This window comes from Sorex araneus, chromosome X, assembly GCF_027595985.1.
Source record: "Sorex araneus isolate mSorAra2 chromosome X, mSorAra2.pri, whole genome shotgun sequence".
Classification (NCBI taxonomy): domain Eukaryota; kingdom Metazoa; phylum Chordata; class Mammalia; order Eulipotyphla; family Soricidae; genus Sorex; species Sorex araneus.
The window spans coordinates 195,836,617-195,854,264 of record NC_073313.1 but is presented as its reverse complement, the minus strand read 5'-3'; the positions used below and the strand labels follow the sequence as shown (position 1 = coordinate 195,854,264).

Here is a 17,648-nt window from a genome sequence, read left to right as displayed (position 1 = left end):
AATACTACCTTATCTCACCACACCCTCTGTTACCTTCACCTTTCACCTTAACTGTTGCACAAATGTCCTCTTTCTTTTTTTAACCTCCTGACAGTGCATTCTCACCACCGTAGTAGGCAGGAAAATGTGGCCGGCAAGGTATAAAATGATTCCTTAGATTTCCTTCCTCTCATATGACAACTAATCTTTAATCTTCACTTAATTTCTGAGATTTTGAAAAAATGCATTTTATTCTTATGATTAGGATATGACTAAAGGGAGATTACTTGGATGGATCTGAAGTAATCACATGTGAAGAGTTTAAAAGTGTTTCTCTGGCTGCTCACAGATGTGATAGAGATTTGGGCACAGAAAGGATCTACAGGCTATTACCAACTTGGAATAGGTAGAGGAAATTATGACAAGTAATAGGACTAGTCTCCAGGAGATGACAGAAAGCTAGCAGCTAGCAAGGAAATAGGGTCTTAGTCCTACAACCATGTGAAACTGGATTCTGCTATAACTTAAAAGAACTTTTCTCACCCAGAACCACCAGATGAGCATTCTATCTACCCAGTCTACACCTGATTTTAGCCTCATGATTACCAAGCAGAGACCTCAGCCATGTTAGGATAGACTTCTGATCTGCAGAACTTTGAGCTAATACATAGGGATATTGTATTTTGTCATTACGTTGGTGGCCAGTTGTTTTGCGGCAATAGGAAATTAATGCAATAATCATATAAAGTTATTAACATTATTTTCACAATCTCCTTGGTTGGTCATTTAATGATTTTCCATCTCTCTAAAATATCAGAGTCCTCATGCTAGCCTCAAGCTCCATAGAATCTGTGCTCCAAAACCTCTCTGACTTCTCACTCACTCTCTTTCTCTCTCGTTTACTCAGCCTTAGAGACTGCATGCAGCTCTTTCTGCTGGGATTCCTATTCTCTGTTGCCATTCATTGCTTAGCTCCCTCATTTCCTTCATCTGACTATGAAGATTCTAAGATTCCACTTATGCGTCACCATACTTTTGAAAACAGCAGCTTCCCCATCCTCAAACTACTGCTTCTCTTTTTCCCTGACATACTTTCTCTATCTAACATCAGCATTATCTCCTGACTGTTTTTACCTATGTCTTCCTCCATTAGAATGCCAATTGCGTAAGGGTAGTTTTTCAAGTTTTGCTCATTCATTTTTCTAGTGGCTTTAGAACATCAAGGAATATGCTGGGCACTTATATTAGTCTGAGATAATGGGGCTGGGCTACGTAATGATTATTGCAAGCTGCGTAATTTTAAATGACAGGCATTTAGATAACACAGTTATCAATTCTAGAAGTCAAAAACCAAGGTGTCTCCAGGTCCATGCTCACTTTGAAGACTAAGACGAAGTAGCCTTTTGCTCCTTTTGAACTTGTAGTCATTACCAGCAGGGTGTGATGATCCTTGCTTTGCAACTATATTATTCTGATTTCTGCCTCCATTTTTATCTGCCCTTCTTTCCTCTTTGTTTCCACATGGTCCCTTCATCTTATAAGGCAGCTAAAGCATGTCTGACATGGCTTTCTGAGAAGAACATCAGTCCTTGGACTTCAACCCACCCTAATCCAGTATGACCACATCATAACCAATTATATCTGTGAAATTTTATTTCCATGAGATTATATTCTAAAGTTCCAGGTGAACCTGACATGGGGGAAAGGACACTACTTTGAGACACTACTTAACCTGATAGAATTTGGTGAATTAAAAGAATTACTTTTGTACAGCAAGTAAGGCATTGGCCTTGCGCATGGATGACCCATATTTGGTCCCTGGCACTGCATATGGTTTCCGAAGCAATGCCAGGAATGATTCCTGAGCACATAGCCAGAAGTAAGCCCTGAGCACTGCTGGGTATGTCCAAATCATAAATAAATGTTAGAATTATATTATATATAGGGAAAAATAATTTAACAAATATTTTTAGATGTTGCTTAATGCTTATATTTTTAAATATGGGATGGGATCTAGTTTTAGAACATAATTGCCTCCTGTTTATATAGTGCTAGCAATCATTTATCTGATAAAGATAAACTTATTCTGTCAGCTTATTTAGAACTTATTTAAGACATTTCAGGTTAAATATTAAAGTAATAATAGAAATTAATTTATTGGTAAATTACGTGGTGAGAAAATAAGTTTTAAAGAAGAGGAAGGAAGAAGATGCTGTGGTTGTATTGTTTAGTAAGGAATAGATAACAGGCATGAGGAGAGAAGGTGAGACAATGAAAGTCAAAGATGTAGATTGGTAATTCAAGTAGTTTATTAATACATATAATAAGAGACAAAAGGAGATGGCATGAGGAGATGACAGGCTCTAGATGAATATTTTTAAGGTAGAGGCCTCCTGTGTGTGCTTAAGGACAGTAAGAATTAATCAGTGAGGGTTAATCAATGACAAAAAGCTGAAAGCTGTTTGGAGAAGAGATGAAAAGAAAGTCCTTTGGGGATCCAGAAGACAAGGACTTCATGTACTGATAAGGCCAACTTCTTCCTCTGAGTACTGTGGGAAGAGGGAAAGAAAATAGAAGTAGAAAGCACAATATAAAACCAATCCATTATGGTGGTTTTTACTCTAAGGATAAATTATTGCATAATTTTTTGCACAAATTCATACTCTTTTCAAGCATGTACTTCTGGGCCTGAGTTATTCAGCATTTTGTTATTTTTCAGATCCAAGGTCTATGGAAATATGAGGGAAATAAACCCATTGTAAAATATGCATGACTACTTTTTATGAGCTTGGGAAAAGATGATAGGATTTAATGGATATTCACGAAGAGAGAATGAGGGTGGTACAGCTTCCTTCCCAAGAAACTCATGAGTGGTTGATCCTTAGCAACAGTCCTTAGAGAAAGCTCTCAGGCCTTCAGGAAGAATGGTTACTTGTTGACTTTGTGGAAAGTAAAATTATTTTCTAATGTGACCTAACAATTTACTCAAATCTAAATGATATTACTTCCATGAAGTATGATTAATCTATGTCAAACGACAAAACTACAGACATAGAAATTACTGTGATCAATCCGTCTCCAAATTTTTTAATTATTTAAAAGTTTTATAACCATATTTTGGTTCAATATTGCCTTATCCCAATACAGCTCTGAACAAGGTATTTACTGGTCATGGGACTTGATTCTAATTACTATATGCACCTTATTTTTCTTACATGTAAATAAGAATGAAAATAAGTATAAACTGTCAGTATACTGCAAAATCTTTATAAGCATGGTTTTAATTATTATTATTCGTGTATTTTAAACAATATTTTTACTTTTGATAATTCCAGAGGCAGGTACTAAAATAACACTTGTCTCATTCTTGAAAGTGTTGCTTGACAGATCCTGTAAAGAGAAGTTTCTGTGACAGTTATGTTTTGCAATGATATGTATATACATATATACATATATATACACATATATATAAAACATTATCATTGATCATTGATAATAGGTAACCTTATTGACTATGTATCTAACTTTATTAGTGATTCAGTATTAGGATTTTCTATTTCCCAAATTAAAAGTGGAAATCACTATCAATTTTCTCTCTAATAGAAATTTTATCATGTTTAGCTTGCATTGTAATGTCTAATGATATCTTTCTACAACTTCTGAGTTATTTTTCAAAAGAAACTAATTCTCTGCTAAAATCATCTATTTCATGAAACTGTGAATTATTTATTCATGCAGTTAAGACATTTCCACCTTTCGACTATTTCTCATCACCTTAGATTACAGTGGTGTGATCTTATTCATCTTAATGGGATATAAAAATGCTTGGAAATATTAAATTTGGCAGTTGTTGTACTAATCTTGTTTATTCCAAGAAGAACCCTGACAAGGGGGGGGGATGGAAAATCTATACTCGGGGAGAAAATACGTTTCAGAAAAGAGTAACTCAGCTTTGATACCAGGCTGAATTCTGTTTTCCTGTGCATACTATTTCCTGGTTCCTTACTGGGTAAGTAAATCCCTTGGTGTAAATTCAGGACTCCCCTAATCCCTGATGGTCTTGCATTTCTTCAGAGGCTATAGTTTTTCATCTTGACTTAATTTTGAAACAGGAATATTCTTCCCACTTTCACTTTTATACTATATATTTTGGTGTCTGATTCTGATACTGTTATTATTTTAAGCAGTTAAGTTTTCAAGGTCAACATCTCTCTCTGCACCAATCTTAGGAGAATTTTATTTTCTTAGTGCTTGTTCACAATTTTTAGGTATGTTTATATAGGGTCTTCAAACTGTATCTAGTATTAGACTTCCATATTTGTAAATAAATGTTACTGGAACATAGCCACAGTAATTTATTTGCATGTTGTCTGTGCCAGCTGCTCTTGATTGGGTTTCACTCATAAAATGTTCCAATACCCATCCCTTCACCAGTTGCCCTCCCACACCAACTATCCCTGCAGCCTGCCACTATGATACTTTCTCTCTCTCTTTCTCTCTCTCTCTCTCTCACACACATATTTTCATTTTTTCTTTTTAGGCATTGTGGTTCACAATACTGTTACTTAAAGGGTGTCATTCATTTTACCTCCATTCAGCACTCAGTTGTCCAGAGTGATCATTTCCAACTATCACTGTCATAGTGATCCCTTCTCTGTTCTAACTGCAGAGCCAGGAGGATATTGTGTTACCCCTGAAAAATATTTTATAGGTAAGATATCAGTGTTTATATACCAGTTGGGGTACAAAGACATGGCCAAGATAGAAAACATGGTAGATTTTTCAACAGTAAATTTTATATAAAAGTTGATTATACAAATTTAAAAAAAGAAAAAGGGTCAGAGATAACCCAGAGTCAGTAGTTTAGCACTTGGAAGGAAAGGAAGAAGAGGGACATAAAAGATCTGGGCTCAGTACTGTAAGGGGCATGAGATATTCAGATGATTCTGGAATTAGGAGAGGAGGCATGATGAAGCAGAATTGGATCTCCCAAAAGAAAATAGCTGGTGGTTGTGACAGGTGCTTCTTCTGGGTGCACGCTGACAGGATCAGAAAGAAAATGAAAGTCCTTCCTCCTCTCTGATGAATCCATCCTTCTCTATTTTTCCCTAATGGCATACCAATATAAACTTTATACTAAAGTACAATGATTATACTCATAACAAAAATTTGGGAGCATTTTTGGGGTCATACCCAGTTGTGCTCAGAAGTTTACTCCTGGCTTTATGCTCAGGGTTTACTCCAGGGGATAGAACTGGGATCAGCTGCTGCAAGGCAAGCACCTTATGTCCTGTATTATCTTTCCCACCCCTCTAACAAAAAGTTGATCATCTGACAGTTATTTTAGAGCACTTTATAGATTACACAGACCCAGGTCTACAGGTTGCAGCTCAATGATAATGCATTTCTCACAAGCTATACCAGGATGTTTCTCTTATTTAAAAAGTAAATATGGTGATTGTGATAGAATTCTAATATTCTTGAGTAATCAGAGAAATAGCACTGTTCACAAACCCCAAAATTCCACTAATCGAAATATTTTCTTTCTTTGCTATGAACTGCTGACATCCACTGTGGATGCTATGGATGTTATTAGACATCTCAGTGGGAGAAAGCAGTGCTCATTTATACTAGGTTAAGACTACACTTATCCTAGATGGTTTTACAATGTGATGCTCATATGAAGTCTCAGGAGTATTGGGGTTATGTACATAGTAAAATTAAATGGGTATTATTTTACTGCAGTTTTATTCCTATTCTCAGCACCACTGTTAGGTCATCAGGGGAGAGATTCTTTCTTCAATTTTGTACTTGATTGTCCAGCACATACTTGGAACAAAATATGATAGCATGATTGAAGAAGGAGGGTTTCTTCAATTATAATCCCTTAGCTCAACTATGCACACACACACACACACACACACACACACACACATAATCCCACTTTATCATGGAAATCCCTATGGGATAGATAATGCTATTATTCTAATTTTGTAGATTAAAAATCGAAGTTTTGAAAATTTTTCCCAAGGTCCCAGTGCAAGAAATGAATCTAGGCTGAAATCCAGGCTCTCTAATTTCAAAACCAACAGGGACTAAACCTTTCATTGGTATTTGTTGAATCAAATACCAATGACGGTTAGTAGCCTCCATCTGCTGCTGCATAAGACAGGGTATGAGGAGGCTTCTGGTCAATCCTGCCTACTTGATTTTTCTTCCTCTGCCCCTATGTCAAAGTTGCTATTTTGCTAGATGAAATCCTAAATTAAACTCATTTTATTTCTTTAGCATCAGTATAAAATGTTAACTGGTTACCATATGGAACACAAGAACTCTATAGCCAGATATCTTTTTCCTGTGTTTAACAACTTTATGAGTTTGAGCTATAAAGAGCACATTTTTCTTTAGTTGCATTTCATTAGCCACTTATTTACCATAGCAGTTTGTTATCAATGTGTATTAAATACTTTAAAATATCATATAATCATAAAGAAGCAATTTGTCAAAGCTAGAATATTCTGTGGAACACTCTTACTGGGGTCTGGTCATTCTATAATTACTTTTATTTAGGAAAAATTATTTGATAACAAGGATTTATTAAGATATTATACATTTTTACAAGTGTATTAGGTAAAAACATTTCAATAGCTACTGTTTTATCATTTTGACTGATAAAAATGACATCTTTTGTGGTTCAACATAATCTCTTCTCCAACCAAAGAAGTATAAAGTTATTAACCTTTTTTGATTCTTGAATTAAAACAGAGTGAATTTAAGAGTTTCTGTATACGCTGATGGGTAACATATGATTAAATGCTTTACTTGGCTAGCACACTGCTTTGAACTGATAAGTCAAATGAACGACATGTCCCAGGCCCACCAGGAAAACCACACAAGCAGCCAAAGACCTTCATCTGTTGCCACAGCAGTGCCCCATCAGTGAGCAAGTAGACAAGAAAGAGGAAATGTGAGCATGTCCTCTAAGTGTTTGACAGAATAGGTTGTAACTTGGCAGCAAACTATGAACTTGCTAAAGGTCAAAACCTGGACTTGGCACTCATGTCTCACAGAACTCGCTTATCTAGATGTTTCAAAAGTATCTTCCAACGTGCACTGCTTATCAAATGGCAAGGCAAAAAACAAGGAACATTTGTTGTTCCACTTGCTCCAATTTCACAGTGCTGTTCTGCTACTGGGAGCCAGAATATGGAAACTGGCTTCCAGGGTCATTGTAAAGAGCAGAGGGAGCCCAATATAAACTAAGGGTGGCCTGGGCCCTCCCAGATATCCTAGGTCAAAGTGCATGTGTAGTCTTAAGATTGACACTGGAAACATCAGCACCTGGACCAAAATTTGTTGGGCCTCATTGAAGCAGAAGAAAACGATGTAGAAATTGTGAGCTTTAGAAAAACTGTAGTCTAATGAGAGAATGGAATGAGCAACCTCTGAGGTGTACAAGAATAAATGCTGCACAGAAAGGCATCACCTGGGGTAGTAGGTGACACTATGGGAAATTTTGCACCAAATATTTTAATATTCCTTTATTTTTGTTTTGCTTTTGGTTTGGGGGAACACACCTGAACATTTCCAAGGATTCCTCCTGTCTCCATACTCAGGTTAGCTCCTGGTTGTACTTGGGGAAACAAGCAGCTCCAGAGATCAAATCTGGGCCTCCTGCATGCAAAAATTATCAGCCATTTTAGCTTCTCTTCAATACTTCTCATCCAATACTCCATATGAAAACATGCTATCCTTGGGTCAACACCCTTATGAGAAATAGCATTGGAGTTAGAAAGCACTGTATGTGATTTTTCATAGATACTCAATTCCCTCTCATTCAAAATGGCATCAGTGATAGATCTATGTTGTTATGTCTTTTATTTTATATGCATTTATCATATATCTGCATGAATATGGACTAAATATATATGCATAAGTATATATATGTGACTATATATTTATGCACATGGTCAATTTAGACTATTTTAATTAAGAAAGCAATAGAACAGGTGACTTAAAAAACAAGTTTAGGGACCCAAGAGACAGTACAGGGATTGCACTTAGCCTTGCACTTAGTCATCCTAGATTCAATCTCCAGCACCACATTTGGTCCCTGGAAGACCAGCAGGAGCGATCCTTGAGCACAGAGTGAGGAGTGAACCCTGAGCACAGAGTCAGGAGTAATTCCTGTGCACCATTAGGTATGGCCTCCCAAACAAAAGTGAAAAAAACCCAAATCCTAATAAATTAAAATTTATTTATCACAGGGAGGCTGAAAGACAAAGTCAAGTGCTAGCCCATTCAGTGTTCTGGAGAGATCACATTCTCTGTGTCCTCACATGGTAGGATCAAGAGAGCTCTCTGGGGTGAATTTATAAGAGCACTAATTGAATCATGAGATTTCCACCTTCACTGCCTTCATGAATTGATCACCTCCTAAAGTCTCCATATTCTCAACACTATCATTGTGGGGGTTAAGATTTCAACATATGAATGAGGTATGGACAAACACATTCAGTCACTGAAATATACATGAGTGTGTACGTGTGTGTGTGTGTGTGTGTGTTGATGCCCTCTTCCTGGACTATGGGGAACATCATCACCAGTACAGGTCATCAGACCAGGTGGCCATTGACACTGGCCATGAAAAGTGCACTGCTCTGGCTCCTGACACATCTCAAATGTCCATCCATCTAGAAGGAGGTAGTCTGTGCCCTGAGTGTGGTCAAGGAACCCTGCCAGCTCATCTCTTCTGGCATACTGCCTTTCTTGGTGGTAGTGCTGAAAAACGGAGAATTTCAAGTTCAAAGAGAGGCTCTCTGGACATTAGTTAACTTTACATAAGGAAAAGCAGGGACCAGCTAATCCATCTTATCTTGACTGGAATCTTGCAACCCCTGGTGAATCTGCTCATCATCCAAGACACCAAAATTGTGCTTATCATCCTTAGCATGATCTTCTACATCTTTCATGTCACCAGGTGCTTTATTCAGAACCAAATCCTGTGTCTTTTGGTATAAGAATTCATTGAAGTTAATATAGACTTGAGGACTTGAAACTCCACAAAAACCCAAGATCACACTTCCTGCCTCCAGAATTATAGGGAGATACCTGTTTGAGGAAGAAGAAAATGGAGCACAAATTCAATTCTGGACACAGAACATAGATTTTTTTTTTTTTTTGCTTTTTAGGTCACACCTGGCGATGCACAGGGGTTACTCCTGCCTCATGCACTCAGGAATCACTCCTGGCAGTGCTCAAGTGACCATATGGGACGCTACAAAACTCCTAAACCATCTCAAATCTTGAAGATTAACTTCTTTAAGGAATGGCACTCTTGTGTGTTAATGTGTTTAAGTGAAGCTTTATTCTAAAGATAAGGTTAATAAGATACTTTCATACACACAAGAAGTGTGTTTGTAGGGTCAGAGCGATAATACAATGAGTAGAGCATTTGCCTTGCACACGGCTGATGCAGATTCGGTTCCCAGCATCCCATATGGTTTCCTGAGCACTGCCAGGAGTAATTCCCAAGTATAGAGCCAGGAATAACCCCTGAGCATCATCTGGTGTGAGCCAAAAAGACCAAAGGAAAAAAGTGTGTATGTGAATTGCTCTATCTAGACATTTACATAAGCAGTTAGTTTTATGATTGTGACCATGTATAACTATTTATACTTTGGTTTATAGATATGACAAAAACAGTAGCAACAAGACACAACAGAAATGTTACTGGTGCCCGCTCGAGCAAATCGATGAACAATGGGATGACAGTGCTACAGTGCAGTGCTACATTGAATTATACTAATTTGGGGCCATTTTTTGTCCATTAAGAGTAATAGCTCTTGAGATCAGGGTGTGTGTCCTCAACAGTATTTTTCAAATAGTGGTTGCTTTATATTTGATATTGAAAGAATGATCAGATGAATGCAAATCATTGAGGGAAAATAGTGAGCAAATCTAGATATGTAGTTTAGTAATTGAATATGAGCTTCAAACAATATTTAAAGCACATGGCTTTTTCTTTTTAAATGTGATTTGCTTTACTTTGGGAGGTCCCTCCCAGCAGTGCTCAGAGGAACTTGTAGTACTACAGTCCATTGAGCTTTCTCCCCAGACCAAGTCTTTCTTTGTTGCTGGAAGCTTGACAAGTCCAAAAGCTGATTTTACCCTTTTGCTATATTTTTGCCACAAACACAAATGGACACAAATGTCTCACTAACTTCAGGAGAAAAATGGAGGACTGAACTGGAAATAAAAAGATAGGAGTTAAAATTTCTTTAACTTTGCAAACTATGCCTTTACAAGTCAATAAAGTAATAAAACAAATATAGAAATTTATCGATTTAACCTTAAGGTTTTGGAGATAGAAACAAGACTGTGATATCAGATTGGAGACAAAGAAATAAAACCTCTAGAACAACTCTTAAAAGTCTGTTTCTCATGAAAATTATCTTTCCATAGATTGTAAAGTGAAAAACAAAATAAGATTCTTTGTTTTTTAATCCTAAAAATATTAAGAACTGAAATTACAGAAATATTATGTATAGAAATATTATGATGATAGCTAATTTTGTGTATATAGGGGGAAAATGCATTTGGAAAAAGACTTTTAGTAAATTTAGTATAAAAAAACATGAAAATTCCTCAAGTAAAACCCAAAAAAGACTGTGCCATCAAAGAAAACCTCACCTATCTGACTAGTGCGTGTGCGCAAATGCGCGCGCGCACACACATACGCACGCACAAATAGTTATCAATACAAGTTGTCAATACAAGTCATTTAGAAATGAGCCAAATGAATTGAAGTGTTCATGAAAGTGGTGGGAGTTGAAACCAGAGAAGCAGTTGAAGAACATTCTGAGAAGTGACTTAAGACAAGGAACAGTGGTTAAAAAAAAGTCAAGAAAATCCGGGTTCAGTAGACAGATCAGTATGACTCAGTTTGTTCGTGCAGAAAGAGAGTAATAAGCTTAAAGTGTCTCACATTAGTGGAGGCTGCTTCAGATAAAAAGTTTAATTGCTCTTTTAGGCCATAGGAAATTATTAAAAACTTTGGGGAAATCATTTGGGAGGGGTTGAATGATAGGGTTCTGGGGTTTGAACCTGGGTTGGCTGCATGCAATAAGATAGCCCTACCCACTGTACTTTGGCTCCAGCCCTGAAAGTCTTATTTCAGGAAAATTACTCTATCAGTGTTGCAGTGGAAGGATTAAAATAGGAGAATCTAACCATGTGGATTCCTGGAAAAAATTATTTTTCAGGAATAGTCAATAGGATTGGCTGAATAAGGGTGATGCTTAAAGAGAGGCAGGCATGAAAAACAACTTTCAAACTTTGAATTTGGGACACCAGTAGCAAAATAGGAGAAAAAAGCATAAAATTCCTTAGGGAAAATTAATTTGGAAAGAAGATGATTATTTTAGTAAGTTAAGAATTAAGTGGGAAAAAGTCAGCTACACATATCAACACAGCACTGGACATATAAACTTAGTTTGTAGTTGCCTAAGGTAATGAGTACAGATTTTATCAATTATTTAATTTGAAAATATATGCGAAGCTCAGAAAATCACATTCTCTGGAATTCTTCAGAAGGATTGAAGGAAGGAAGTAGAGAGAGAAAAGCAAAGAAAATTAAGACCATCAAGACATCTGCCTTTAGTGGTTAACAAATTGAATCAGAGCAGGAAACTGAAGAATTGTGATCAGAGAGTTAGGAGGAGAACTGATCAGAATTCAAAATAAGTTCCATAAAAATTTCCATCAAGTTCAAGGAAAAGTGACCATAGAAACATAGCATCACAGAATTGAATGATCAGATAACTTAAAGATTAAAGTCAAAGATCTATGCTGAGTGAGGCTTGAAAGTGAAACCCAGGGCCTCAGAAAAGGATGCTCTAGCTTTCTGCTGTCTGATACATGAACACATAGTGATTGATCGAAATTGTGGTGGCTGAATTGGTAATCATAAGGACATGTCAAATTTCAAAGATCTGATATGGAAAAAAAAGGAAATGAAAGATCTCTTTACTATCTTTGAAGTATCAATTACAAGTTAAAATGACATTTTTTTGTATTTACTTTGTTAAACAAAACATACTATTAATTTCAAAAATGAAAAATGAGAAGCATTACATAATTTTACTCATGAGTACAGTGCAAGAACATAAAATTGATGAATGATGAAATAAAATCACTGTATCACTGTATCACTGTCATCCCATTTTTCATCGATTTATTTGAGCAGGTGCCAGTTAACATCTCCCAGCCCTGAGATTTTAGCAGCCTCTCCTTACTCGTTTTCCCCAATGATGGGAGGCTCTTTTCAGGGTCAGGAGAATGAGACCTGTTATTGTTACTGCATTAGGCATATCGAATACGCCACGGGAGCTTGCCAGGTACTTCCGTGTTGAAACAAAATAGTTGTATAAATTAGTGAACATTAGCAGCAGAACTAAGGCTGCCTAGCAAAAAGAGGAGTACAGAGGATAAGAGAAATGGTGGTAATTAAAATTTTTTAATGAAATATTTTTCTTAGCCTTTAAATATGGTTATTAAAATATAATCATATTGTATTTTCCCATGGCATTAGTGATATAGATTTTATAATGAAATTTTCTAATATAGCAGTGATCTATTATAGTGAAATATACCCAGATATGTATGCTTTAACAGATAAATGCATTTTTCAATCCATCAGTTGGAAGTCTTTGAAAATGTGTCTTCATTTTATTTTGTGACCAGTGTATGTTAAAGGTAACCATTTTAAATCTTACCCAAATTATGATTTTGCTGAACAGTTGCTCTTTTTTTTTCTCTCCCTCAACTGACAGATAAAGATACACCTGACAGCCGCAGAACCTACACTCTAGAAGATTATTTAAAAAGTACTTTTAGGACGAAGTTTTACTCATTGCTATGGATTTCAGGTAAGGATTTGGGAGAAAGAAAGAAGGTTTTTAAGCATCTGTTCATTCTTGTTAGGTTCCTAGGCACATTTTTTAATGGCACTAAGGAGATATCCTTGGTTTTAAAAACACTATGGGAACGTACACTTTTCCTAGTTAGGACTACAAGGGGAGATAAGACAGAATCTGTATTTATTTGATATATATATATTATAAAATTTTGAATGTGAGTTAAAGCCTTACCAATAATTATAGAAAAATAAATGCATTACTAGTGTAATATTCATCATGTAATGTTTTTCTATCTTAGAAATGTTTACTTAGTACTCATGTGAACTTACATCTTAAATTTTTTTTGCATAACATTTATCTTACAAAGATGTTTACTAGCAACTTGAAATAATGATCTGGCCATTTTCTTTCTTTAGATAGTGAATATCTCCACAAACAAGAAAATAATATCTTGCTATTCAATGCTGAATATGGAAACTACACCACTTTCCTGAAGAACAGTACATTTGTATGTCTAATCACATAATTAATTCATGCTTTAAGGAAATTCTGAGGATTTTTTTTCGTAACCTTTCAAATCATGAGCTAAGATCATCTCTCATCCTATTGGACTCTGCAGTGTATGGCGCAGTGGATCTTTTTCTCCTTGAAATGCTCCCTGTCTTGCCTACTCTCTAGTCTCCCTTGATGATTCTTCCTCCTCTGCTCGTACTCCTAAGTGTAAGTGCTCTTGGAGACTCTTTTCACTGACTGCCCTCTATCCTTGCTTTGCATGCTCTCCTTCAGTGAATTTCATCTCCTTCCACAATAACAGTAACTGCCCTTTCTTGCCTTGATTCTCAAGTACACAATTTTAACACTAACTTCCTCCTAAGGTCTAAACTCAATTTCTTATTAGTTTTCTAATTAGTTTGCCGACTGTTGCAGGTATTTGTACCTGAAGCTAAACAAGTTATCTCCCCATTACTCTCTTGTAAGCTAGAGGCATCATGTTCCCCTCCATCCAAACCACTAAGCTCCATGTTTCTAGCTAAACTTTAGAACTCCTCTTGATTTCTCTGTCATAATTTATTTTCAGCTACTCAATACACCCCATTTTCCCTGTATAATTTCAAGTGTTTTTCATAGTTCCACTTCTATAGATATGGTCTGGAATCTTGTTTAATCTTTTGGTAGTATATTTTGTGTTTCTGTCACCATCCTACAAATCAGGGACTACTGCATTATCCAAATATAGGATTGATGCAACTTACCTCACCTCACTGCATCTCATTCTATCTCATCCGATCCCATCCTGTTCCATCTCATCTCATCTCATCTCATCTCATCTCATCTCATCTCATCTCATCTCATCTCATCTCATCTTATCTCATCTCATCCCATCTTATCCCATCCCATCCCATCTCATCCCAACCCACCCCGTTGTATTCCAACCCATTTTATCCAATTCCATCTCATCCCATCTCATCTCATCTCATCTCATCTCATCTCATCTCATCTCATCTCACCTCCGTTATTTTGTCACTAAGTATCTTTGTAAAAGACAGATGATTCTATTACTTTTCACATGCTAACAGTAGTTTATAGTCTTACTTTTTATATTTGGGTTCCAGCTATTTTTCTAGTTTTACATCCCCTTAACCTTCTTTTCTGACATACCCTATACTGTATTCCAATTATACATAATCTTTAAAGAGCCTCTGAACATGTATACCCTGTTAAACCTGGGCTGTTGTTCACATATTCTTCTCCTTACTCAGGAGTTTCTTCCTCCATTTCTGATAGTATCTTTAGAAATTTTTTTCTTGATCAGAATTAACCCTTCACTCCCTAGACCTTGAATCCTGATTACCATCGTCCTTGAATTATGGTGGTTTGGGGAGGTAAATTGCTCTCTTTCCTAAACTGGGGCTCCCACGTTACCAATCATATGTCAAAAATAATGTCCTGTACATAGTTAGTGCTCAGTAATAACAGCTAAATACATTTTTTAATTTTTCTTTCTTCTATTTGATTGCCAGGAACAATTTGGATATACCATAAATAATTATTTAGTCTCTCCTGATAGAAAGTTTGTTCTCTTAGAGTATAACTATGTAAAGGTAAGAGAAGTGCCTTCTTTCTGTGATATTTAATAAATATGAATAAAGTGTTTTGTAACTAATTTTATATGCAGGATTATTTAAGATAAACACAATATAATGCAATGTAATGCAATATAAACTAAAACCTCATTAATTCAGCATCTATAAACGTGTTCACTAAAGAAATTTCCAGCAAATGTTCCTTAAAAAAGTAATTTTCAGATAATAATCATTATGAATAGTATAGATACTGAAATATTAGTTAATAAAATAGAATTTATAACAAGTGTATATAACATAAAGTATAGATTTTACCTGACATGTGCATTGGTAATGCTTCGCAAACTTTACCAAGACTCTAAGCATTTGCTTTGCAGATTGAAACTTGAGTCCAGGAGATAGCTCAAAGGACTGAGTGCATGCTTTGCATTCGAGAATCCTGATTGAATATCTGGCACTGCCTGGTCCCTGGAACACCATCAGGAGTGACCCCACTTTTCCTCTTTAAAATAGAGATACAATCCTCATACTCCTGAGATTCTTTTTGGGGGAAGATGGGAAAAAGACTCCCAAGTGGTGCTCACAAGGTCCTAGGTACTCACCTATGATTCTTAGTCAACTGGACCATCAGTCCAGTACAAGGATTCAAGGATATATTGTTGCCGAGACTCTAGTGCCGGGGATATCGGCACCACCCTAGCATTGCTGCAGGCATCCAGGGGCATGTCTAGCCATTCATGGGAACCTCCAAAGCTGCATATAGCAATGCTTGATGCCCAGCAAACCATATAAGGCCAGTCATTGAACCTGGGTGGGATGCATGCCAGACAAGCACCTTAACAGCTCTACCATCACCCCAACCCATTCTGAAGTGATTCTGCTGGGTTGTCTCTAACACGTCCCAGCCTACAGGACCCACCATATACAAACCATATAAAAGGGAGCCTTAGCTCTGGCCATCAGTGCCCCGAAGGGAACTCTCAGCTAATTACAGTCTCTCAGCCCCAGTGCCAGATTCTCAGTCAGGGAAGCATAGTAGGTAGCTGCAAAGTGGTAGCAACAGTATCTGCAACCTTGAGTTATGGGAGAACTTGACAAATGTTGTTGAGTGTAGGAAATGTTGAAACATGTAGAAAAATAAAAAACCTGTGGAGAAAATTCTGCACAGAAAACAATACAAAGTTGGGGATACCCAACTCTGATGTTTTGTCTAAAATAAATAATGAGTACTGATCACCTCACAACCATATTGTGCTGTTCTTGAGAAGCAAACCAGTTTCTTCTAAGTTTCCCATTTTGGGATTGTGACTTCTTGTCATAATTTTTACTCTGGGATGACCATACTGGACTCCATTTCTGGACAACAAGATCTTACTAGTTATATCAGCTGTAAGCAAATCAGATTCCTGTACCAATTTTAGGAAATGTCTTTCTAAATCCAGTGTCTATGGAATACAGTAAATAAAACAATGGAATATATCCAGTGTCTATGGAATAAAATCCCTTGAAGACTTTAAAAAAAATTCCAATCAGGTTTTCAGGTTAATAAATGCAAGTCTCTGGGGGTGAGGTTGGTGTGTGCACGCGCGCACACACACACACACACACGCACGCACGCACACACGCGCGCGTGCGCACGCATGCACGCACATATTTCTAATGAGCAAACAGGGTTGAGAATCACTGAGTAGCAGTTGTCCATGTTAAAGGCAAACATATAAAAACTACAGAGTTGGTTAGAAACAGAAGAGTAAATACCAGTTAAATTTGCCATTTAGCCAAGTTCAATTTAGCCATTTTGTGTGCACTAAATGATGTATTTTACCGGCAGACCTTAGCAAGAACACCATCATTGATAACTTGAATTTGCTATGTCACCAGGGAGAGTGCTTATGTGTACTTCATTGCTTTTGCTACTTTCACTCTGTCCTCTTCCTTCTGCCATCCGTTCTTTGAGTCACTTTGCAAAGAGCTCCTTTAAACCTATGTGAGTTCACCAGTAGAGTTCCTCCCTGTATGTATGAGGCCCTGGGTTTGACCCCTATCATTGAAAAATAATCTTTGTCCCCAGAATGGGGGTGTGGTTTAATGGCAGAGCATTTGCCTTACATCTGTTAGGCCCTGAATTTGATCTCTGGTACAAAACTCTGTGCTGAAACCCTTGTCATCAGTATCCTCCCGTCACCTTCCACTCATAAATCTATCCATGGCCTTCTCAGAGGGATTGCACTCTGCTTAGGCCTCTCTGAAATCATCTCTTACTACCTTCTCTGTACTCTCTATGATTGTTCCATGCTTCTTGAATGCCTGCCTGCCCCTTAAGGTCATGTCAAGAATATAGATACTTTTAGCCTTCTCCAAATTAACTAACAGGATAAAGGGCAGGGAGGTAAGTAGGAGTAGATTGAAGAGCTCCCAGACACCCAAGTGACCGATGATCCAATATTACAAGTCTTTTGCATTTGTTTCTATATTTTATTTTTTGGTTTTCAGCCACACCACACAGTACCCAGGGCTTACTTCCAGCCATGTGACTAGTGATCACTTCTGGCAGTGGTGCTGGGCATTGAACTCAGGTCAGCCTTTTGCAAGGCTCATGCCTTAACACCTTTATCCCTGGCCCCCAAAGTTAAGAGTCTGTAAGTGACCTGCTCTTTATTTTTTC

At 37.0% G+C, this 17,648-nt stretch overlaps 1 protein-coding gene across 3 annotated transcripts in view; it reads left to right on the top strand.

Annotated features, from left to right (window-relative positions):
• DPP4 (dipeptidyl peptidase 4) overlaps positions 1–17,648 on the top strand; it is an 89,090-nt gene that overhangs the window by 11,527 nt on the left and 59,915 nt on the right. The window contains exons 3-5 of one of the 3 annotated variants that reach the window (XM_055123296.1): positions 12,813–12,908; positions 13,316–13,407; positions 14,921–15,001. In XM_055123296.1, the coding sequence (XP_054979271.1) occupies positions 12,813–12,908; positions 13,316–13,407; positions 14,921–15,001 (269 nt within the window). Of the gene's footprint in view, positions 1–12,812; positions 12,909–13,315; positions 13,620–14,920; positions 15,002–17,648 lie in introns of those variants that run through there. The other 2 variants (XM_055123297.1, XM_055123298.1) reach the window with 2 other exon arrangements.